Consider the following 24,149-nt stretch of genomic DNA (forward strand, 5'->3'; position numbering starts at 1 on the left):
ATAACACAGGATTTGTCCTCAACTTATATTGTTTGCAAAGAAAATGCCTCTCCTCGTCCCCAAACTACCTCCTCAATCTATTTACATTTATTTATTATCTCTATCTCCTCCATTGGCTGCACAGCGGGATGTGATCCACACCCTTCCACCGAGGAAACTCTTCTCCACTAAATGTGACAGCCATCAAATCATGTGTGCTGCTCCTTGTCAGATGAATCTTATAAGCCTTATTCGTCATAACAGTAGTATTGTAACGTAACTGATATGTATCAGCACAATAGAAAACCATTTTTTTTTTGATAAGCATGCTATAACAGCAAGAGCTCAACTCCATGTGGGGCTTGTTTTGCAGTCTAATTAAAGCACTTTAAAAATAAAAGCAGATTTTTGCAAAAAAAAAAATTCTCATTTCAACAATTATTTTTGCTCTAAAATTACTAGTGAAGTTTGCAGGACCTCATGTTTCATTGTTGAACTTTGTTAACCCTATGGGGGCTACATTTGCCTCCAACACCACTGCTAGCACTCAGACTTCACTCTTTCACACAGGACTGTCTGGTTTCTATCAGGCTACAGGTGATAAGAGACATAACGCACTCCAAACAGGAACATATGTAAGGAATGCAGAGAAGCTCTAGTTTGGCATTCTTTACTCTGTGCACGACACACAGCCACTTCCTTTTGGTACAAGTTTTATTGAACAAATAAAATGACAACATTGTGCTGATTTAGGCATTTCCAAAGTTTTTGTCATAATCGGAGTCCAAAATAATCCTGAAATGACTCACCTTCTGAGGAACTGATTTAACTGTCACTTGCAGAAACCTTTTTTCTTTTTTTTTTCAAGTTCAAAGTTTTTTTCAACTTGCCCTTCAGCAGACTCACTAATTATTGAGATATCTAAAAAAAAAACAAAAAAAAACCTGATTTTAAGATATTAGCCAGATGCAGAGGTCAGTTTTTGGTTTGTCTTTAGTTATATGGCTATATGGACGTCAAAATAAAGCAAACTATAGTTGCTGCGCTGCATTGGTTAGGGCCAGGCAATTTTAAGCTAAACAAGAGAAGCTGCTGTTAGCATGTAGGGGCGGATTTTATGGCTCTCACTAAATTCAGTTATTAAAACAAAAGTCTGAAAATACACAAATTGGAGATTCGTGGAGATGTTGGTAATTTGTTTATAATTGTCTACCTGGACTCTCATCCAGATCTACTTTCCCTCGCTCTCGCCCGCTACGATCTGCCTGTGAAAGACGCCTGGCTCTCAGTATGGTTCTATATCTTTAGCTCGACCCTTTCGTCTGTTGTTCCCAAATGGTGGAAGGAATCAGCCAACTCCGTTCAATCTGCAGAATCCCTTTCTACTTTTACGAGATGTCTGAAGACTCAACTGTTCAGGGAACACTTGATTTTTCTCTTAGTCATAGAGTTAGAATGAATCAGACAATCTAACACCCAGCGCTTAGTGAATATTTAGCACTGACAATGTGTGTTGCTGATTGTTGATATTGATGTTGAATTGTTACTTGTGGTTAGCTGTGGATATATTTATTTATTTTAAAGGCATTTTTTCTAATACTAGATGGCAGCACCTTTGTGTATAAATTACTGTATTGCTTGTGTAGCATTGTAGCTTCTACTAAATGAATGAATGACATTGTAGAATTGTAGATTTATTGGTTCCCTAATTGAAAAACTGATGTTTAAGAATGACATTTTTGCAGAGACTGCAATTGTTTGCATGAGGACAAAGTTTAAAATGCTGTTAAATATTCAGTTTTTGGTATAAAATTCTGATATTCCGAAATAAAAATCATTTGATATAAACATCATCTACCATGATTCCAAAAATGTTGTCATTTTTTTAATGAACATTGAAAATGTAAGTATATGTTTACAACTCCATTTACAGTCAAACATTTTCATGCACTGTTGGCTCAGTTTTTAAGATATCCAAAAGTAAGTTTGGTGTGAGTCGAACAAAAATTTTGGTCGAATATACGATTAAAATGTTTCACTGTTTTAAAATGAGAAAAAAGCCTGAGCTTCAAAATTTACAATAGGTTTTAGATTTAGGCTTTAGATGCTTGCTGTAGCTCCACCTGCAGCGTTGTTGAATTGATCGCTCACATTTGACACGACATAGAATGTCCATTGTTAATCATTTTAGGCATATGTTTGAGCGTTGCCTATGTATGAGTAGCATCTTTGATTTCCAAGTGCATCAAGGTGAGAAATATATATCAATATATATCTGTATTTAAGTAAATCATTGTTTTTGGGTGTACATGCCATGTATGAGAAATCTTTAAAATGGAACATTCTACTCATACTTTATATTTACTATAAGTTTGGAGTAATGTAATGCAGTAAATACAAGGATGACATGTTTCCTTGTTGTGTTTTTAGTCCTTCAAAGCAAGAACTACCCACCGTCTATTGTTAGACACTTTTGTTCTCAGCCATTAGGATTTTGCAGTACATGGAGTAAAAAATATTTAAATCACTGTAATTTACTTCCTAAGTAAAAAGCCCTTCAGTTTATCACAAATGACCTGTGACATCACTGCACTCTACGAAAGCATCCTCATTCAAAGTAAATGGTATTAGTGCAGAAGTAGTCTCAAAGCTTTACAATATTCACGTATTCTATTCACCCATTCACACACCATTAGAACAATGCTGCCATGCAAAGAGCTCGTCAACCATTTAGGATTCAGTGTCTTGCCGAAGGACACACACATAGACAAGTCTCTGGGATCGTTGATGATTCTAATGATGATGATTATAGATGCTTTTAAGTTTGCAGAATAGAAGTAAAAATGGTCAGACTTTTCATAATCCTCTGGAGTGGGAGAAAGATCTATCATGTTACACGTTGTATGTTGCACGTTTTTCAGCCCAATTATTTCTCAATATTAAATAAAAATGAATTAAAATAAAAACTTTGCATTTGAAAAAACCTTTTTTGTCAAGAAATCTAAGCAGCCACTGGCCCAGAATGGTACATGTTGCTCTCACACTAGAGAGATCACAACTTTTGAAACTGGCAATTATTAGCATCTTTGTCACCTGACACCTTATCTGTTCATGCTGTGATAACAAGCATCCCAGAAATCAAAGGTTTAACATGTCTCACTAACATAGCATGGTGCAAATACTTTTAATCATTGCTACAGTAATACTGAAAATGGTCAGAGTTGACTCAGGGACATCATGTTTCAGCCCTTGTGGTCCTCTTTCTGTAGTCCTAGTTTAGTATTTCAGTTTCTAATTCTTGTTCCTCATTTTGCTATCTCTTTGTGTTCACAGGTTTTCCTGCTTGTGTCTCCACCTCCCAGTGATGTCAGTGTGTTTAGGTTGTGAGTGTTTACATCTTACTTGTTTGACACTCAGGCGTGGTCCGTTCCTTAAGTTGTTACGCCTGTCTGCCTCTTCCTTCTCTCTCTGCATTTGGGTCCTCCATCTTCACCCCACCCACTTGTGATACACCAGTCCAAACACACTATCACTCACCAAATCAAGCATGAGTCTTTGAATTGGGGTACCAATGTGTCCCAGGACTCACTAAAGGGGATCTCCACTTTAAAAGCCCCGGATCAGGGTAGAATTGCACTCTTGACATTCCAGTCAATTCTCAACAAGCAAATATGTGTTCGTCTGTTTTTATCTAATCTCGAGATATTGATGAAGTGTGTAAATGTGTGTGAGCTGGTTTATCTGGGATTTTAACCACATCCCTCAGGTTAGAAATGAGTAATAAGTGCTGCCAAGTTGTAGTGGAAAACTAGCTTTTTAGGGAACTAAATCCATGTAATCTATTATCTATGTTTCCACTCCTTCCTGTTGGACCCAAGTTAATACAGCAGTGCCGATACCAACAAGCCCGAGCTAAGAGAAAAAAATTACATCACAAATAAGCAGAGCAGCTCAGAGCAAAAACAGGCCTCAGTGATGTTCTCAGCCTGAGAGAGGTCAATCGTTGCAATGCATTATATTCATATTAGAGGGAAGCCCAGAGTCCTCCACTGAATATCACCTTACATTCTTCAGCTTCAGTGACAGTTAGGGGAGGATTGGGAGAAGGGTTGACCTTGTTTTTATTGTGTTCCCATAAGAAGACAGCTCTCAAACACCAACAATGTTTCCCGTAGTCTGTAAAAAGACTTATTAAAGGAAGAAAGGAAATTGAGCACAAGGGAGTAAAAAAAGACAAACATTTTATTCAAGGATTGATATAAAGTTAGCAGCACCTGCTACTATAACATCCTATATGTATTAATATGTTTTCCTGACTTGTGTATTTTCTATTTGTCTACCTGTTAACGGACTACAAATGTACATTAGCTGTCACGTTAACTCATATCTTTGCATATTTGCAGTATCACCTTTGAAAATAAGTAGGCTACAAAATACAAAATGAACAAAAAAACAGTACAACAATCTAAAGGAGTTATTGCTTATATCACCTTATTTCTGACAGTGCTACTGCCAAAAGGCTTGAGCACATATACTGCATGTGTGTTAAATCAATCCCTGCAGATTTAAAAAAATAAATAAATCTTTACACTCCTAACATTTAAAGTTATATTTGGTTTATTTGCGCCCTAGTATATAGTTATCTTAAAGATGTAAATCCTTGTTTTAATCAGAAATAAATTTAAATAAGTGTCAAAAAACGGACAGAAAAAGTGGCAAAGTGATTTAAAGTGCCAATTTAGGAACATTTAGTTTAAACTGGCAAATAATGAGCATAACAAATCATAAATGTGGTTAAATTGGCAAAAATAAGTGATATATGGTGAAAAAAGCCTAAAAGTGACAATAATGTGTCAATATGTAACATCGGATAGGAAGTGGTGGAAAGGGTTTATAAGAAAATGTCTTTAAAGTGGAAAAAATGTGCAAAAAAGGCATTTAACATTGGTGCAGGGGCAGAAATTAGGGTAATGTAGCAAAAATGCATTAAAAGGAGCAAAAATATGGCAAGAAAAATTTATTAAAATAGTTTAAAATATGGCAAGTTTGGTGTAGTTGCAGAGAAATGGTAAAAATAAGCAAATTGTTAAAAACATATTGTTGGTTTCTTGAAGACATCTGGAAACCACCTCCCAGTGTCTCGTGATGCCAAATGGGGTCCTGACCCCAAGGTTGGTAACTGCTCATCTAAATGGTGTCCTCTCCAGTCATTTATTTCCATACCATACCTTACAATTGTCTCACATTAGAGCCGACAGATTTTTCAACACTTCAGATCGCCCGTCCCGACAAATTTCTAAACATTCCTTGGAAGTGAATCATTCATGCCTTAGTTTCACCTTATCCTTCTTTTGTCTGGTTGTTTAGCTGAACACCATCAGAAAGTCATAGTCAAGTTCCAACCGACTGGAAGTATCGTAAATGCTCAAATCTGCACAATAACAGTAAAGACAGCATCTTTAAAACATCTTTATTCAGAGATTTTACATTTAATCAGATAAAAACTTTCTTTCAAATTCACAGTTTCAAATTTTAAAAAAAAATATATCAAAAATACTGTCAACATTGTCGTGCTGCATTTCTTCTAAAACATGCAACATCACAATGTCTGGGACATGCACTCTTTTGTACATAAACACATTATGAGCCTATTTCCTGTTTGGGTGTGTCACAGACTGTGGAATAGGTCTTGCATCACTCCTGAAAGATAATCTGGACGTGGCTTTCAGGAAAAGCTCCAATGTGATTTAGATCGTGGTGTTGGTTCCATGTTTCCTCCCTGATCCCCAGCAAAAAACCATCATCCTGCAAAACACAAGAAACAAACAACCTCTGATCAGTTACCAGGTGGTTTTTTTTTATTATTTATTGTATTGATCCTTATCATATACTGTAGCTCTAAACAATTTTAAAGAAGGACAAAAGCTGGAGTTTGTCTTGTTTGAAAGATGAGATCATCTGAACTATTTTGCACACCACACCTACATTAAGAGTCTCATTGCCCTGCATCAGTTATTGCGAAATTTAAAAAAAAAACATATTACATCATTATAGGGCTCTCGGAGCAAATACATTTTGCATGCAATTAATTAGGTTCAAAAGTCAAATTTCCTGACAATTAACTTGATATCAAGGAAAAACATAAAATAAAAAGAGGATGCACGCACGCACGTACACACACCTATGAATCGATGTGGTAAATCTTTACAGTGAAACTGGGTAGAAGAGGAAAAACAATCTATTATTGAAGATACAAGGATGTGTGATTAAAAGTGCTGGAGAGGTTCCCATTCTTTAAGCTCATACCGAGTGTGAAGTAGGAGCAGAAGTGCAACATGCTTGAGAACGCACTGAAACACACAAACCTCAGGAGGCAATGCTCCAATCACCATGATGATGTCTCCCATTTCAAACTCCAGCAGGTCACTTTCAGAAGCTGTATGGCTCAGTACCGCCATCACCTGGTGGAGCACGAAAATAACATGAGATCATTTTTTACTTTTATACATAAGGCATCATCTTTGTCTCATATCAAACACCAGGGCTTCACTCTCTGCAACAACAGTTCAGTGGAGTTCAATATCGACACTTACAATAATAATGACCTATAATAAAAATATTATTTTCAGAAATATTCTTAGAAACAAATTTTGGAATCTTATTTAAAAATTTAACAAAAATATAGATATGTCAATTAAAGTCAAACAAGTCACATTTGAATATTTATTTTGATCTCCAGTGTTGATCATCTAAATAAACCAATGTAATGACATTTTATGCAGAGAAATGAGATGATCAGGGTCTGAATGAGATTGTCTACAGCCTAACCAAGAATCATGTAAATTTAAATGTGTCCAACTACGTTTTAACTCATTTTGGCATCAACAACCTGCCAACATCAGCACCTCACATTCTGCAAAGATTATAATCAAATTTACCAGGAGTCTCAAACCACTGGGCCGCGGATCATTGCTTTTTTATGCATGTTCTGGTCATTTTGTTTTGAATTTTTTTTACTTCAGCTTCACCTTGACTACATTTGATCAAACAACCTGAAGCATGGTGCAAAGACGCTGCTGGGGAGATTATTTACTGTTCAGGAGTCGCCTGCACACGCTCTAAACCAGGGGTGTCAAACTCATTTTAGTTCAGGGGACAAATATGTAGTTTGATATCAAGTGGGCCACAGATTTGTGTCATCAATTGTGCCCTGGTTTTTAATATCAGTCCCTGCTGAATCTTCACTTCAAAAATTCTTGATTTTGTAACCAATTGTGGAATTTAGAGGAATTTTGTGGAATTTTCTTTTAACAAATTGCAAGATTTGTGGAAAAACTGAGAGTTCTTTCCACAATTTGCAATAAAAAAATGACTGTATTCATGTGATATAAACAAAGGAAAACTGCAAGCCCCTAAAAATATTGCATTGGTGAATTTGAGATATCTACAACTGGATTGTTCGGTAATTTACACAATAATTCATGTTTTTCGTTTTTTAACTTTGTCTGCACATGCTGTCGAAGGTCAACACTACATGAGCAAATCTTTTTAAGACATTAATGCATGTTTTGTTTTTGCAATTAAATAAATGAATTTATTGTATTGCATAATTGTGAGCATCACCAGCCCTCCCTAAGGATGGGTAAGAAACACTTTATTATAGGGAGAATATAAAAAGAGAGGGCAGTGTTAAGGTGTGTCCCTGATGAGTCGCTTGCACATAGTGGTGCTTTTTGGTCACTTCATCGCTCCAGTGACGCGATCACCAGGGAACAATGTGTGTGTGTGTGTGTGTGTGTGTGTGTGTGTGTGTGTGTGTGTGTGTGTGTGTGTGTGTGTGTGTGTGTGTGTGTTGAGCAGGTGACAAGGTAGAAAGAAATAGAGAGAAAGTTGATGACTTCTTTTCCTTCTTGCTCCGCTTTTACAGTTTAAATGATCAACTTTCGGAGATATTAAAGGATGAGTTCACTCAGAATGTGTTATGATCAGTAGTTACTGTGGTTTTCAAGAAATTAACCGCTTTATTTTGCCCCAATAAATTGAGGAAGTTGTACAGCCCTCCGCTGCCACCGTCTGCACTGAAGCGGGAGGGAGTAGGGAGGGGCTACAGCCTCCGCTCTACAGACAGTGAAGGATGAGGGATTTGTCACTTTCGTTTAAAAAGTTCCGATTTTTCAACTTTGAGCGACGAGGTCACGATTTACATTGATTTTAATGTATTCTAGTCGCTTCAGTCACGTTCGATGTGAAAGCACCTTTACACCTAGGTGAGGGGAAGGGAACAGGGAAGAGGGAGTCAGGGTAGAAAAATGGAAGGTGAGAGTGCAATGTGATATAGTTGTGCATATTGTGTTGTGAAGCAGGTGACACAGCACCCAGCTTAAGTATAATGTTGGTGGCCGTGAACAGATGGAAGGAGTGAGTGGTTATACCTAAAACGGGTATTTGGGATCAATATGTCTAAGGCATGTCAGTGCATCCATGACCAATGTTTGTGCAAGAACCACTTCTATGAACCCAGGAACTGCCCTAGGGTCGAAGGTGCAGCCAGGCCGGCAGCAACAACGGGAGCCAAGGGGGCCCATGCCACCCCCTTACGACCGAGCAGACCCCTCAGATGCCCTAGAAACTCCAAGCCACAGCCCCCACACACACACCTGAGAAAGCCCCAAGGAGCTGAGGACCCAGCGCAATAATTCATGTTATCTTTGTCACCTGCAAGCTGAATCAGATGTTCTAAAGGGCCAGATTTGGCCCCCGGGCCTCGAGTTTGACACATCTTCCCTAGACAAAACCCAAACACCCCTGATCCTTTCGATGTGCAGAAGGAGGGGCAATTAAGAAGCCGTTCCGTGACAGACAAGAGGTTGGGATCAATGAAATATAAGACTTTCATGCCTGACAGTTTTGGATTAAACTGGTGTTGAAATGTCAATTGGCACAAGTGACACAATTTGTTGGCAGTATTAAAAAAGTGTTCTGTAATCTGTACCTTATAAAGAAACCCTGGAGGAATGTCATCTATAAACTCAGCCGTGTCCTGGCTGAGCGATGCTTCCTCCAGCTCTTCCTGCCGCTCACGAACTACAGGACGATTCTCAGTGGAGCGAAAGGAAGCTCGTGGAGTTGGGACTGGAGGTGGTTTGGTCTTGACCTCCTCCAACGGTGAATCAATCCCAGGGTCCTTGTTCTCTGTGGCTTCATAGATGTTGCTTACTTCATGACCTGTAGCTTCTGACTTTGACCCCATAATGTCACAGTGGTTAGATTGAGCCATAGTGGCCGTGGCCTCAGGATCAGCCTCAGGATCAGCCTCAGGATCAGCCTCAGGATCAGCCTCAGGATCAGCCTCAGGATCAGCATCAGCCTGGCTCTGAGCCTCTGTGTTTCTATCAGAATCCACGTTTTCACAGACAGACTCCCTGTTGGGAGTGCTGGTGCCACTGGAACTCCGCTCACTGTCTGATGAGGTGGTATCTTTAGAGCAGACGCTGCTACCCTCTGGTTGGCTGCTTTCTTCAGAAGTGATTGAGCTTTGCTGAACAAGGGACGGGGGAGCAGGGTCTTTACCATTTCGGTTTGAGGACTGCATAGAGACATGATCCTCTGGAAATGCAGTATTGCAGGGTATGGGGTTGGAGATGATCAAAGACGTCCTCTTCTTTGACTTTGCTGTTGTGCTATTAAAAAGAAAAAAAACTTTGATTGCTGCAAAATTTCCATAAACAATAAAGCAATTTGGACAAAAACATGAAACAGAAACATGGTGCATATGTTATCATCATAATATGGTCAGTTGTCAACAGAGAATAACAAAAAAAATGTTTAAATAATTGATGATGTCATAGAGATAACATATTACATATAGAGTTAACATATACCACATATATATATAATTTTGTAATGATATAAAAATAATTATATGAAAAAAACACATCTGTCCACAGCTACGTTTGGATTTGAACCTAAAAAGGATTCCCTGATGTAACGTTACCCTTCAAAGGGACACCAAACTAACAAGACTGAGTAATGGTCACTAGTTCATCTCAACGAGTGAAATGTAGCGATGCTTTGCTTACTGTAGGACCCTAAAATGTACAGTTAAATTATTGTTTGATGATACCATAGCATCCCTTCAGTGGTCTAGTGAGGAACTGGTTTGGGATACAGGGCAGCAAAAGCGGGACCTATACCAGGTGAGTACCAGTAACTATTGGCTGGTCAGCGTTTGTCTCACAGTATTTGTTAAAGAAAATTTCCTCTCATTGACCAAGTAGTACCTGTTCAATCCTTTGATGATGAAGGCTTTGCCCGAGTGCTCAGTTTCTAGTTTCTTCATCACATTGTATAGCTCACGATTCAGCTGAAATCATAGAACCAAAGAACATTTTAAAGACTATTGCCATCATGTTTTATTATCAATGTGTTTTGATGGCATTATTAGAGCTGAAAACATTTAGTCTTACCACGCTCATCTCTTTATAGAAGACATCTCTTAAGTTGGAAATATTCTGAAAGACCGTCACATAGCAGCCTATCCGACTGGAGAGAAAACGCTGGTTATTCTAAAGCACATTCACAGCACTTCTAAACCATCCCAGGAAACAGGTTTAACAAATCAAATTTCACTGTTTTCTTTGCTGCTGTAGAGCAGGTTTCTGAAATGGGGGTATGTGTACTCCTTGGAGTACACAATGGCACTACAGGGGGTACTTGAGAGAGTAAAATTAAAAAATGAAAGCCTAAAAATATGGGGTTTCATAATTTTTATTTTCAGGTAAAATGATAATCATAATAATGATGATGGAAATGATCTTGATTAGAAAATGAACTGAACCACTGTTGCAGAAGGACAACCTTACCTCTGGTAGAGAACAGGCAACTCTTCCCTCAGTTCATTATTTATCTCCTCAAAGACATTCTGTGCTTTGTTAAATTCCTCTTCAGCCTGTAGAAAACAAGTTTGCAAGATGATTTTAAATGCAAACAACCTTATTGATTAAATGCTAGCCTAATCATATTGCTTTAGGTAAAACTTTTAGTTGTGATGCCACCTTGGATATCTTGGCTTCATCCTTTTTCTTGGCACTCTGCAGCGCCTCTAGATGGTGGCGTGCGGAGTCGTAGTCCACTAGCTTGCGACCACGTTTAGCAACTCGTTCCTGGAAGATTAGACATAAAGATTGGGTGACCAGTTAACAATGTGAACCTCCAGTGCTTAAACACAGTGTCGGTCAGCTTACCTTAACTTCAGGAAACTGGCTGGTGTAGTTCTCCATGGTGCGGACAATCTGGTCGCATAGTTTCTCTTCAAAGTCGTTCCACAGCAAGTCTTCACTCTAAGTGGGGCAGTGGGAGTCCCGTTAGTGTTTAAGGGGCTCCAATCAGGGCTTCTATGGCCATCACCGACCACATGTTAAATTAAACACTTCAATTTGATATGTCATGGGAAATTAACTATATTTCTAGAGCACTTTTATTACCACCAAGTAGTCCCAAATTGCTTCATTATCATGAAAAGATAAGAAAGTATTAAAAATGTCACGCTTTTCTATATGAACAGACAAGTGCAACTTAAAAAAGCCTCTGCTTGGGTTTTTATATTCAACAATTTAGTTTCCAGCCTTCTTATGTTTAAAAAAATAACAAAATATTACAATTAATTCTAAATAAGTACAGCGTGCCAAACTACAATAAATTGTATCTATCAACACAGCAGCTCAGATTCAACATAATAAACAAAGGGCTTGCTTAAATTTAATTCTACTTGAAAAGCTGCATCAAGTGCAACAAAAAGCTAAAGCCAAAACATTGTTTCATGTTGGTCAACTATTACTTGTTTTTCTGCAATAACCAAAAGAAACCTCAGGCAATAAAGTAAAACAGTTGTACGTCAATATTTCATGTCTCTGAAAACTGTTAGTTTACCATCAATTTAAGACAACGCAAAAAGCTTTCTGAAAAAACCCATCAATCTGTTTTTACTGGTACCCTGGCAACAACGATCAGTTCCCAATCGATCGGAGTATCATTAATAAGTGCCACGAGGAGAAGTTTCTGTCTATCTCTGAGAAGAAACCCCTTCACTTAAAATAACAAACCTTTTTCCGAAAAATGTACCTCTAAATTCTAAACTAACCACCTAAACCAGACCAGGGTTCTCGGAAGCGGTGTATGAAATAAATATAAAATATTTTTAAAAAACGCGTAAAATATAACAATTGTTACATTTTACAAATGTTAGACAAACAGTTAAAAGTTGTTTGTTAGTACCTAGTAAAATGGGAAGGTGATAATTGTCTATAAACTGTACTGAAAATGAAAATTGAAACTTAAACATTTCCTACCTTTTAAGTTACTGTTGGCCTTTCTTATTATCTTACCCTCTGATTAAAGGGAAAGTGGGAACATTTAGTATTTAAGAAGTGCATTTCTAACTGGTAGCCCTTCAGACTATACATTACCTATGAAGTAGCTCATAGTTTCAGAAAGGTTGGTTACCCCTGCCCTAGGGAGTGATGTCACCTCCTACAGTGCCTTTACAGCAGCGTAGACAGGATTTTCTGTTGTTTTTTCCTTTTTTAATAAGTACCGTCGTAATAATTGTTGCACATTTGGATGGACACGGGTTGTTTCAACTCTCTTTTTAACCTGCATAACAGAGAAACACATACATTAGCCGCACCGTCCATTTATTAGCCGCCCCAAATGCTGCCTTTGTGCATCATCTGATTGGTAACCGTAATCACCGTTCAATATTAACAGTGCTTCAACCAGGAAATAGCGTGTAGCGACACATGAAGCTGCTCGTGTGTCTGTGTGTGTGTGTGTTCATTTAAATTTGAAAAGCATGTCTTGAAATCAGTCTTTTGAATAAAATGTTATTTCTTGCCTCTGCAGTGTCTGAGTATTTATTCGTAGAGGACCTATACCAAGCATGAGTGACTAACTACCAGTACATTTATTATCACCTTCACCAATTCTATAGATAACTTAGTTCCAGTCTTTCTTTAAAGCTCAGATTTAAAACACTACAACAACGCGATCCCCTAATCTGTGAAAAATTCGTGGTGAGAACCCTGCTGACTGTAGGATTGAAGGTGTGTGCTACTAGCTCTGCGATGGACTGGTGACCTGTTTAGGGTGTATGTGGCAGGTCTTGTCCATCTTTGAGAAAAAGATAAACAAAATACACCTAATTTTTAAATAAAGCTACATTAAAAAAAATCTTCAATCAATACCCTATTGAGTGAAATATCCAGTTGTGAAATATTAAATGAAAACATTTTGTCTCGGGGAAGTGACAGTGGCACTCTTTTTACATAGTACCTCTGTAATGGCAGTGAGGTCCTGCACCCCCATCCAGTCTGTTTCATAAATGTCACGCAGTGTCAGGGACAGACGTTTGGACGTCTCATGCACAGCTGCAAAAACACAAGAGAGAGAAAATCAAGAGAAAGACAATTATAACTATAATCATCTAACCGCTAGCGTTGGAGTTGCAACAGCCCACAGAGAATGAAAACAGTATTACTTTTAGGGTTTCGTTGCGCTACTGCTTCCCCCACACCTACATTGAAAATGTCAAAACAACACAAGTTTCCTGAATGGAAACATGTGATACATGAGGAACAGTTAACAACAAAAGACACAGTTTATCAAGCATGAACAGCATGTGTTTGTTTAATTTTTGCTTTTTACTGCAGAAATTGTATATGTTGTAGCCCAACTTGGCAACGCAGACAGAAATGCCAAAGTTGACACAGGATCTAAGAATAGAAAATACCCACTTCTTCATTTTTTCAGCAGTTCTTTTAAATGAAGCATCATGTTACCACAGAGATCCAAAACAAGTATTATTTCCTTGATAGACAGAAATCTACTCTTTCAAAACAAACGTGTTATAGAGGGATCCTTGTTAAGTACAGTGATTCTAGTAATTTTGTTCATCCTTTCTGTCAATAGACCAGCTAAAACTCACTCACAAGGTTTTATTTACATGAGTGTTCTCTTCTCCTCAAATATTCTAATGTTGTAAAGCAGATATTGTGTTATAATTACAAGAGGGACTTACTCAGCTAAGCTAGGTTTAGCTGAGTAAGCCCACACACACCCTCTGGCTTTATTTCAAAACTAACCCTGTTCTATTGGTGGGTGGAGGTAGGAAAGAAGCTAAATTTACTTTTATTGTGCAAACATGTTTCTATGATACAAACTGGAAGATCGCTACTGTCACAAATATTAGATGTTTTCAAGATTTTTGGAATAATTAGAGACTGTACCCTAGTTTATTGTCACTGGAAGATAAAAGACATCAGAAATCATGTTTCAGTAGCAAATCCTTAGCCAAAGACCAAGTCCAACTATGATACAAGTTGGTAAAGAGTTAACCCTACCTTTCACTGCTGTATGGTATGCTTTGACATCTTTGAACAACCTGCTTCCATCAATCTGCATGAATAAAAAAGACAAAGCATTGAATGGACGTTGGTCAGTATTATCTGTCTGAGGCACCTATCAGATTAAACAGATGAAATAAGCCAGCCTCTTTAAAGGCTTTTCTTTCTGCTATGAACATTATGTTATATTACACATGTACCACAATACAAACGGTGATAGATAGAAGTAAAAGCAATGTGCTAAGTGTCTAGTCAGCACAAGAACTTCCTCCCTGTTGCTTCTTAGTTTCCCGAAAATCTGCACTGCACTTGAGTATCTTACCAAGTTGGCCAAAAATGTAAACCAAACAAATTCCACTGCTGGTAAAAGTGGTCAGAGCAGCTAACATTTAAAATGTTACTACAGAAACATTTACAGCTAGTACCTAAATATGAACACAGTTAAATCTGAAAATACTAACTGGAAAAGTTCATAAGTTTGTTAAGAATGTTTGTTAAAAATCTAACTTGAGAGTGGTGTAAGACAAGGTCTGTCATTAGTTATGGTGTTTACCATTACATTACACATCTTCTCTAGTGACAAAGATTACACTCTTATATTTAAGAAGGTCATGAACTAGAAAAAAAAAAAAAAAAAACTTTCATAACCCAACCAGGACTAATATAAAGTTCTGAACATTGGTTTTCAGGCCAAGTGTGAAAAACGTGAACTATGCAACTGCAAACACAGACACTAAAAATAAGTTCATACAGTAGGTGTTAAAGGCAGATTTTTTTTGTCCCTGGCTACGTTTAAATGAGAGCTGTAATTCCCCTTTAATTCAGAATAAAAGTTAAATCCTCTTTAAAAAGATCTAAAAAATCTCCTTGCAAACACCTCATTCCGAATGAAAATGGCCATTCCGAATTAAACTTAAATCCGTAGTAAGTGGCTGGTTTATTCAGATTTTAATTCCAAATTGAATCAGTCCTTGATCTTGTATATGTTTATTCTGCATTAAAATTAATTCCGGTCGTTTTGGGCATGCTCGTCCTTTCATGATAAAGCGTTGGTGACAAAATAATTCAAGATGGCTGCCCGAAGCAAGCGTTGGACTCGAACCGAGACTATTTATTTACTAAGAGCCTTAGAAGCTATGGATATAACCAAGAGTGGATGGATGGAAGAATAAACATTTGAACATATGCAAATGAAATAGGGGACATGAAGCCTTGCACCAGAACACAGAGCTTCACAAATGTCGTGCAGGTTGTCCGAAAGTTCTTCTTCCACCCAAAATCCTTTATAGTAGAGGTGTCCCGATCTGATACTGATATCGGTCCAATGTCAGCCAGAAAAAAAATATCAGATTTTTATCGGACTACATTTAAAATCACCAATCTTTGCGCTCTGATTAAAATTTTCCTCTTTTTTTTAACGTGTCTATCATTTATTTTCACTGCTCAGTAACAGATGACGTCACATCCTGTTGGTCTCAGCATCGGTTCCTATTGGCTTCTCATTCATCGTAAAAGCTGCAGCACATGCATCGTCACTCTCTAATCATTAAATCTGTGATCGATCTTGTGGGTCTTATGAGGACGTGCACTTAAGCTAAACACTGTCAGCTGGCTCGGCTCAGCTGGGGAGCTTCAAGCTGAGAAGAGTTTGATGAAACGAAAAAAGCCAGCATGGTCACAGAAGGCTTAGCTAAACCAGGTTTAAACCATAAGCCTGGTTCTACTGAGAACACTTTGATGAAATACCCCCCAGATCAATAAGCAGGAATCGATAAAGCATTGGAATTGCTAAATCCTTATCAATATACATCCCTAATTGTTGAGCTGCTGCTTCAAAACTGCCATCAAAATAGTTATTATTACGTGGTCTTCTATGTTATAGCTGACAGGAAAAGGTTCGTTTTGTGTTTTTTTCCAGTAAACGTGAATATGTCGAGTTCGCCCCCGTTCAATCAGAATCTTTCTCAACCCCAGACCTAAAGCGTAATTCAATAAAGGCAAATAAATGTGTTTTCATGTAAAACTCAATACGGAATTACTATTTCCATGTAAACACAAAGCAGAATACCTCAATTTTGCCGCCATGATGAATTCATGTTGGGTGTGGGATACATATGTATGTGTATACACGTATATATGCATATGTGTGTATCCATAAAATGAAGAGTCCATCCTTAAGACTGCTCTACTGTAAAGTGTCTTGAGATACCATTGGTTATGATTTGGCGCTATACAAATAAAAGATTGCTTGATTGAATTAAGAATAATTAATTCCGAATGAAAAAATATCATGTAACTATGGCCATTGAAATAACATTTACAGGTAAATGCTTTGTCAGCAAACACTTGTAAGCTTTTTTATTGTAGTGCTTTGTTTTGTGGTCTAAGCTTATATTTGCAACGCCAGAAAGAAAGCCGGCATTAAACCAGTTCATTCTCCACATTCACATCTAGCATCATCTTCTTTTGAACTAATATTAGACTGTTAGACTTTGCTGGTGGTAATGCCAGTGGTTGAAAAGAAAAATGTGGTGGTATGAATGGGGGGTGGGGTAGGCATAATAAGCTTCGGCTTCCATCACCATCACTTTTTAGGCTTTTGCGTATTTTTTTTTTAAACATCGTATCCTGCAATGCTTGGAATGTCTGAAAATGATTGCCTGTCTGTTTGACTGTCTGAATAAACAAAAACAAACAGAAATAAGCTTGATTGAGTCGTGGCTCTCCTCAAAAGCCATTTAATTGGATGTCAGTTGCCGTGTCACCAGATTAATCCTAATAGGACTAGTTAAAATGGCACAATACCATATATGTGCAATTCAAACAGTCATTATTCTGGCATTGTATTATTATTTTTGCATTATATGAAATAAAGCTTCATCTCCTTCAAAACAAGAATTACATACTATAAGTAGAAATGCTAGGCCTGTGGATATCCCTTTAAACAAAAGTCAGAATAGGAGACATAGTATCGTTTGTAAAGAATTAGACAATGTTGTCTTGTTGCTTTAATAAAGTCAGGACAATGTTGTTCCACAGCTTCCCAAGGCAAGACATAACAAGCAGTATTTATGTGGATGAGATGGAGTGCTACAAGTTGTTTGACGTACTTCCTGGAGTCAAGGCCAAGACGCTGTCTGAACTTGTGATCCGAGTAACAGAAAACAACTCACAGCCTGTGCTCAGAGCTGCGTTAGCCACAGACTTTTCACAGTTACAGGTTTTTTTTTTATATCTAAAAAGCTGTTTATAAAGTAGTGCAAGTCTGTCATATACTGATATGAATATGAACCAGCGTAAATTTGGGTACAGATCTAATATTGGAGTCTGTATGACTAACTTTAAGAATGCATGACAACCTTTAGGTTTGACCTTCTCTTAACAATTGAATGCATTCAACATTGTTCAATGTTTCAGTGCTTATTGCATAACATACTGTTCTATAATAGGGTGACCCATTGCAAAATGACTGGTACATTACATGGTTTTCAGATATTGTGCTTTTGTGTTGCTTTATACCCACTACTGTTGCTGGGCTTTGTTTTAATGAAAAGTGTAAATTGAACAAATAAACCTAACTTATTTCTATTAACTCAGTATTTACTTATATAAATGTTGTACTATTAACAGACTTATTTAATGCCTAATATTTGAATTGTTTTTACTTACCTGTTGTTTGTTGAGATTCTGGGAACAAAGTTCAAACTGTTCATCTTTGGTCTCCATGGTTTTGCCCAGTTTTTGCAGAACCTGACAGAATGAGTAAAATCAGAGACTGTACATTTCCGTAATGGACTAATCACCTTGTGTTGTATTGATGACAATACAGTCAAACTATGCAACAAATAACTGTTTCATCACATTTCCATGTCTTCAATACATGATGGTTGCGTCATGCCTACAGCGCCATCTCAAACTTTCATAAACATAGCATATTTATTAGTTTTATTTTGTTAAAATTACTTAAAATACTTGAAGCCACTAAAATGAGATGGTGAACGAATGGTGTGAAGAACCGTAGTTAATGCTGGGTCAGCTGATCACTTCCTTTATAGACCTCCAATAAATACCAGTACAAGCCAGATTTAACATACTCTTTAAATCTGCAATATCTGGTTGGACATTGGTTTTGTTACTGTATGTAATAGATTAACATTATACAGCCTTGTATGTACACAGAAGAAGTGTGAAATAGTTCCTACATGCAGCTTATTGTATTAGCAGTGGTTTTACTGTAGTTATAGAAAACAAAGAAAAATGGAAATGTGAAAAACAATCTGGAGTTAAGAATTTTAGAAGAATATTGATACAATGCGATAGCACTCTCTGGTGTTAGGCTGCAGACAGCTACATGTGCTGGTGCTAGCATGGATAGTGATGGTATTTCTTCTATTTCTGCATTTTAATTTTTCAATGTAAACTTGGCTGTGGCGGGCCCTGACTCTCTGTTGCTCAGGGCGAACACTCACTCATTGTGCACGATTTTCTCATGGCCTCAAGGTAATATATAGCTAAATCACCTTTGGCTAGCCACCTGTGTATGTATTTTAAATGTGACTGTAACTAGAATAAACACCATTGAAATTATGCTAGTATTGTCATCTGTCCTCGGAGCTGTTCAATTAAAAGATCCAGGAAAATGGTAGAGAAAAACTTTACAATAGCATTAATCTCACAAGAGACTTTTGTGGGCGAGACTTTTCATTGGGAAGCTACATGCATGGTAAAATATGGCCTCGATACACAGAGAAGTGCAATAGATGCTCGCGTATATAGATCTTAGCTAATAACAAGAAAGTACATTAGAGAAAATGTACAGGAAATTATTATTCAATTAATTACAAGTAAGCACAATTGAAAAGAAATGTAATAAACTGTGGAGATCCTATTTAGCGCTGCCAAAACAAGCTTGACCCATCATGTCAGGGTGTTTAAGGTGGTTCAAAGTAGGTCATTTGGAGGACACAACACCTAAAACTCTAGTGCTGATACTCACCCTTTCTACAGAGCTATCAATGGTTAAAAGGTATGTAAACAAGTATGAGGGTTCACAAAATGCAATGGAATACATTTTTAAACAAGAACGACTGGTAATCCTTTAGGGTGAACTGGTTAGATCCTGATCCTGCACTACATTCCCAGCATGAATCAGGTCATAATGATTACAGTCAGATTGATAGAACTTCATAAAGACCAAGCACTTCAAATATATACAACCATGACCTCGATTTAGTCATTGTTTGGCTTTTTTGTAATCTAATATTCAACAGTGATAAAGAGACGAGTCCACCAGAGATATACATTTGATCTTCGTCTCAAAATTCAAGAATAGTATGATTTCTTGGAATTGAAAAGCTTTTTGGAATAATAATCTAAATTAATTTGAATAAACATGTAAAAAAAAAAAAAAAGATAATAGATAAATTTCCTTTATTGTCATTCCTCATGACATCAGAGATGCAATAGCCACAACAAAAACAGTTGGATAAGCAGCAAGAATACAAGAAAAAATAAATAAAAAGGATAAAAACCAGGTCAGGTCAGAGAGGGATGCAATATAAATATATAAATATATCAGTGCAAAGTGTATGTGCAATAATATTAATAAAATGGTTAACTGAATGTTAGGTTTTGGTTGAAATAGTATGTGTACCTGTTTAGGGGGTTCAAATACATTCCACCAAAGGATTAAACAGGATAAATAACAAATCCTGCTGATTTAGCTGTTGATCATTAAAGCAGACTTATGCTTTTTAGTTTTAACACAGCACAATGTGTGCCGAACTCACCCCAGTTATGCAGATACAGGTGCCATTCAATGTCTACTGTATGCTACAGCAGCACTAATGTCTAAATCACATTATTCCCTCATTTTTTAAATAGGAATAAAGTGAGTTTTTCAGGAATTATGTTGTGAATGCAGGTTTGTGTAGCAGCTTCTTTTGTAGAGAATCGAAATCTAACAAGTGCAAAGTGTGAGTTGAGCTCAGTGAACGAGAGGAAGTTCATTCAGGAAGTGGCAGTGGAACAGAAGAGTAGAGAGGAGAAGAGCAGCTGTAAACACTGATCAACACTGTGGTGTGGTTAGATGGCCTGATCAATACATTACAATAAAAGAATTTAAAGTTTAACAGCACAACACTGAGGTAGAACTCAATAAGGACCTGGATAACGGTTTAGTGGAGGATTTTAGAGAAAAGTCTAAAATAACCACAATTACAAGAGAAACTGGTTTAATTTAATGCCAGTTGGATATTTTATCCAAACCATTTAATTGGAAAAATCAAGGCATTCAAGTTTCCCCAAAAGGAGAGCAGTCAAGAACAGGGTGAGCCCACATACTGAGTTTCTTCACCAAGCAAACCTGGAAGAACTCCAGTTCTCTTGCTCACCTTCTCCTGGGCCCTGTTTAGAGACTTCTGGACCCGTTTGGCAAGGAATCCTGCTCCAGCCTGGAAGTTCTGGCCCGTCTTGTTGTCTGCCATGGTGGGTTTAACGTGTGTCTCCTGCTCCGTTCTTCAGCTCAGCTCCGTCTAATGAAGGCTGTGGAGGTGGAGCAACAACAACCAGCGAAAAGTTACTCACCACCCACGCACGCACACGCACGCGCACGCACACACACGGTGTGTGTTCTCGACCTGCAGACCCGCGGAGGTGTGTGTGCGTGTGTGTGTGTGTGTGTGTGTCGGTCAAACGATGTGGAAGGTGACGTGTGTGTTTGACGACTCAGCAATGTGACGTGAACACGTGCACGCAAAAAAAGAAAACTTTTAATTTAAAAATTCCGGGAAGCGACTAATAAAGAAAAGCTTATTTGATATATTCAGCGTAAATATCTGTTAAAATCATAAATTAAATTAAATTAAATTAAATTAAATTAAATTAAATCAAATTTTTATTTCATTTTATTTTATTTTATATAATATAATAATAATAATAACTCTTAAACAGCAGCTGTTTTCAGGCAGATAAACTTCAAGGTAACGTACATCAATAAAACTTTCTTTACTCACGAATGAGCTTTAATTATTAGCATTTCAGATATGTAGCCTACGCTAATGAAGCTATCAAAACACAGTACTCATTTTAGCATTGCAAACCAGTGTTAATTTTGTTGACTAAAATTTATCATCATAGTTTTCATCGACTGAAAGTGATTATCGAGACTATGACAAGTTAAAGAAATTACATGTGAACAAAAACTATATAAAAAAAAAAAGAATATATCATTTTTAAACTATAATTCCATTACATGGGACTAAATCAAGTCAGAAAACATGAATAAACAAATTAATTAATTTTATTGCATAATTGTGACCATCACCAGCCCTTCCTAAGGAAGGGTAAGAAAAACTTTATTAAAGGGAGAATATAAAAAGAGAGAGCTGTGTTACAACTTGGAGAGGGGGGGAACAGGGTCAGGGTAGGAAAATTGAAGAGGTGGGGAAGAGTGGGAAGAGTAAGACTGTTTTAAGGTGGGAGTGAAATGTGATGTTATAGTTGTGCATATTGTGCTATCTGTGTTGTGTAATCAGTTCAGCCAGTCTGGTGACAAGTGTGGAGAAATTGAAGCAGGTGACACAGCACCCAGCTTAAGTATAATGATGGTGGCCACGAAAAGAGGGAAGGAGTGAGTGGTTATACCTACAACTGGTATTTAGGATCAACGTGTCTTAGGTTAAGCCCAGTACGAGCTTATCCCACAACCCAAGGCATGCTAGTGCATCCACGACCAATGTTTGTGCAAGAACCACTTCTGCGAAGCCAGGTGCCGCTCTGGGCCCGAAAGTGCAGCCGGCTGGAAGCAACAACGGGAGCCAAGGAGCCCCAGTATGAAGGTAGATATGTTGCAAAATGTGAGCGCTTGTAGAATGTGATGTGAGCTTGTGTATAAAAAATCCACACGTGAATGATCGGAAAAAATTTAGAGACTGATATTTACACATAAAGTTACAGCTGCAAACTTGTAATCCAACATTTATTCACATGATTTTTAATTACTTGCGTAAATGATCATTTACAACCACAACTCTCTGGTTACAACTTCTCCAATCTGCAGATGCACAAACTACTTTTCTCGTGTGAATCTGCGCTGCTTGAGTTTTGCAACACATTTTGCGACGTCTGTAGTAAAATTGATTTGTGCTCGTAGAAATGACCCCTCCCCTCCCTGCTCCCCCATGTGTGGGACTGACCAATCAGAAACGAGGATTTGGAGACAGAGGGCTGTGTCTTTTTAGTGCAGCAGCCGGTGATATGACCGAAACAAAGTAATTTTTCTTCACTTTAAAGGAAGGATGCCGAAATTTGCCTCCACAGATTGTCTGAAAAAGGTTGTTAGGGTCATTTATGTACAAAATTAGTCAAGGAGAGTGCTTCTCCTTGTTTAAATTTAGGTAAACACTATGTGGAGATGAGGATCGAGAGCTGACAGCTGATGCAGTGGCAGAGCTGCCAAGCCTCACGCTTTGAGAGTGACAGTCACGCAATTTGATGCATTCACACGCCACACTTGACATTTCTCACGCTGATATTTCCCCATTCAATATTTATTTTTTTCATGATAATGAACTTTGGTCCTCGTGGCTTGCCGTAGCTCGAGTAACTGACTGAGATAACCAATCCCAGACCAATCCATGTCTCCTTGTGCAGAAATCTAACCAACCACGGCAGGCATCACACAATAATAAACCAATCAGAAGCAACATAAGGTGGGTCTTGACGAGCTGGTCTCTAATGACACCTCACATAACACGCACCGAGTTGTCGACATGCTTTCAGAAAGAAAGTGTTTCTAGTAGACAGACGCCGTCTGAGATGGTATGTAACTACCCAATTTTGTTTTTCTTCTCTAACTAACTCTCTGTGTAGCAGAGCTGCTGCTGAGGCATTTTTAAAGGGACAGTGTCCTGAATGTGATTTACTTTAAAAACTACTTTCAACAACTCAAAGCTGCCCTGAAAAAAGCAACACTACATAATTTAATCACATTTCAGCCTTAATGAAGGAAAAAGTCAAAAGTGACACAAAATCTTGTTATTGTGCTGCTACTGATTAATAAAAGGGTCTTTATGGCTCTACTGACTTTAACCCATTATTTTTTTCTTGTAAAAGTATTGAAAAAAAATAATGATTTATATCGCCTATTGCCATTTTGAGGAAAAATATAGAGATATGAGTATTTGTCCATATCACCCAGGCCTAATGTAACCAAAGCAGTAATGTTTTATCTTGTAAAGGATATGATTGTCTAAACTGTGTGAAATGAGGCGTTCAAACACTGCTTAAAGTAGGATTTTATTAATATGAGTTGTACCTAAAAAGCAAATATAAATCAGATATATTTGATATGCAGATATGCTGCCTTGTTATGTAGCAAATGCAGCTAATGCTACTCCACTTTAATTAAACAAAGTAAAAAGACTGTGTGACTATAAGAACATGTCAGCCCTTTTTGTTTGATGTTAATTGTACTTGGAACCAGTTTAATAAATTGCTTGCATACAATTTAAAAAATATTTGAAAATGACTTTGTCTTAAATGATCTTTTATTCATTTTTTCCATTTAGGGCAATGATTTTGAGTAGGTGAATTGGTTTGTTTTATTGGTAAATAACTTTAAAATAGTCTAAATTATTTGAATGAAAAAAATCGTATTGTGATTTTACAAAGAATAAATTGTGATATGATTTTTTTTCTCCCTATATCGCCCACTGGATCAAGCAAGAGCCCTTTTCATACTTTCATACTTTGTGGCCCATGCTGACATGA

The 24,149-nt window shown here is 37.5% G+C and overlaps 2 protein-coding genes across 3 annotated transcripts in view; both read right to left on the reverse strand.

The window, feature by feature from the left end:
• LOC114462870 (formin-like protein 20) overlaps positions 1 to 24,149 on the reverse strand; it is a 474,381-nt gene that overhangs the window by 114,078 nt on the left and 336,154 nt on the right. The gene's annotated exons all lie outside the window — the stretch shown is intronic.
• On the reverse strand, positions 5,436 to 21,077 carry bin2b (bridging integrator 2b). Its single transcript, XM_028445944.1, has 12 exons — positions 20,771 to 21,077; positions 18,048 to 18,128; positions 14,376 to 14,430; positions 13,309 to 13,403; positions 11,223 to 11,318; positions 11,034 to 11,141; positions 10,842 to 10,927; positions 10,446 to 10,521; positions 10,260 to 10,342; positions 8,972 to 9,659; positions 6,345 to 6,440; positions 5,436 to 5,784 (listed from the first exon to the last, which is right to left on the reverse strand). Exons 1-12 carry the CDS (start codon positions 20,861 to 20,863, stop codon positions 5,674 to 5,676), a joined length of 1,668 nt encoding a protein of 555 aa, XP_028301745.1. The 5' UTR covers positions 20,864 to 21,077; the 3' UTR covers positions 5,436 to 5,673.

Source organism: Gouania willdenowi, chromosome 5 (assembly GCF_900634775.1).
Source record: "Gouania willdenowi chromosome 5, fGouWil2.1, whole genome shotgun sequence".
Classification (NCBI taxonomy): domain Eukaryota; kingdom Metazoa; phylum Chordata; class Actinopteri; order Blenniiformes; family Gobiesocidae; genus Gouania; species Gouania willdenowi.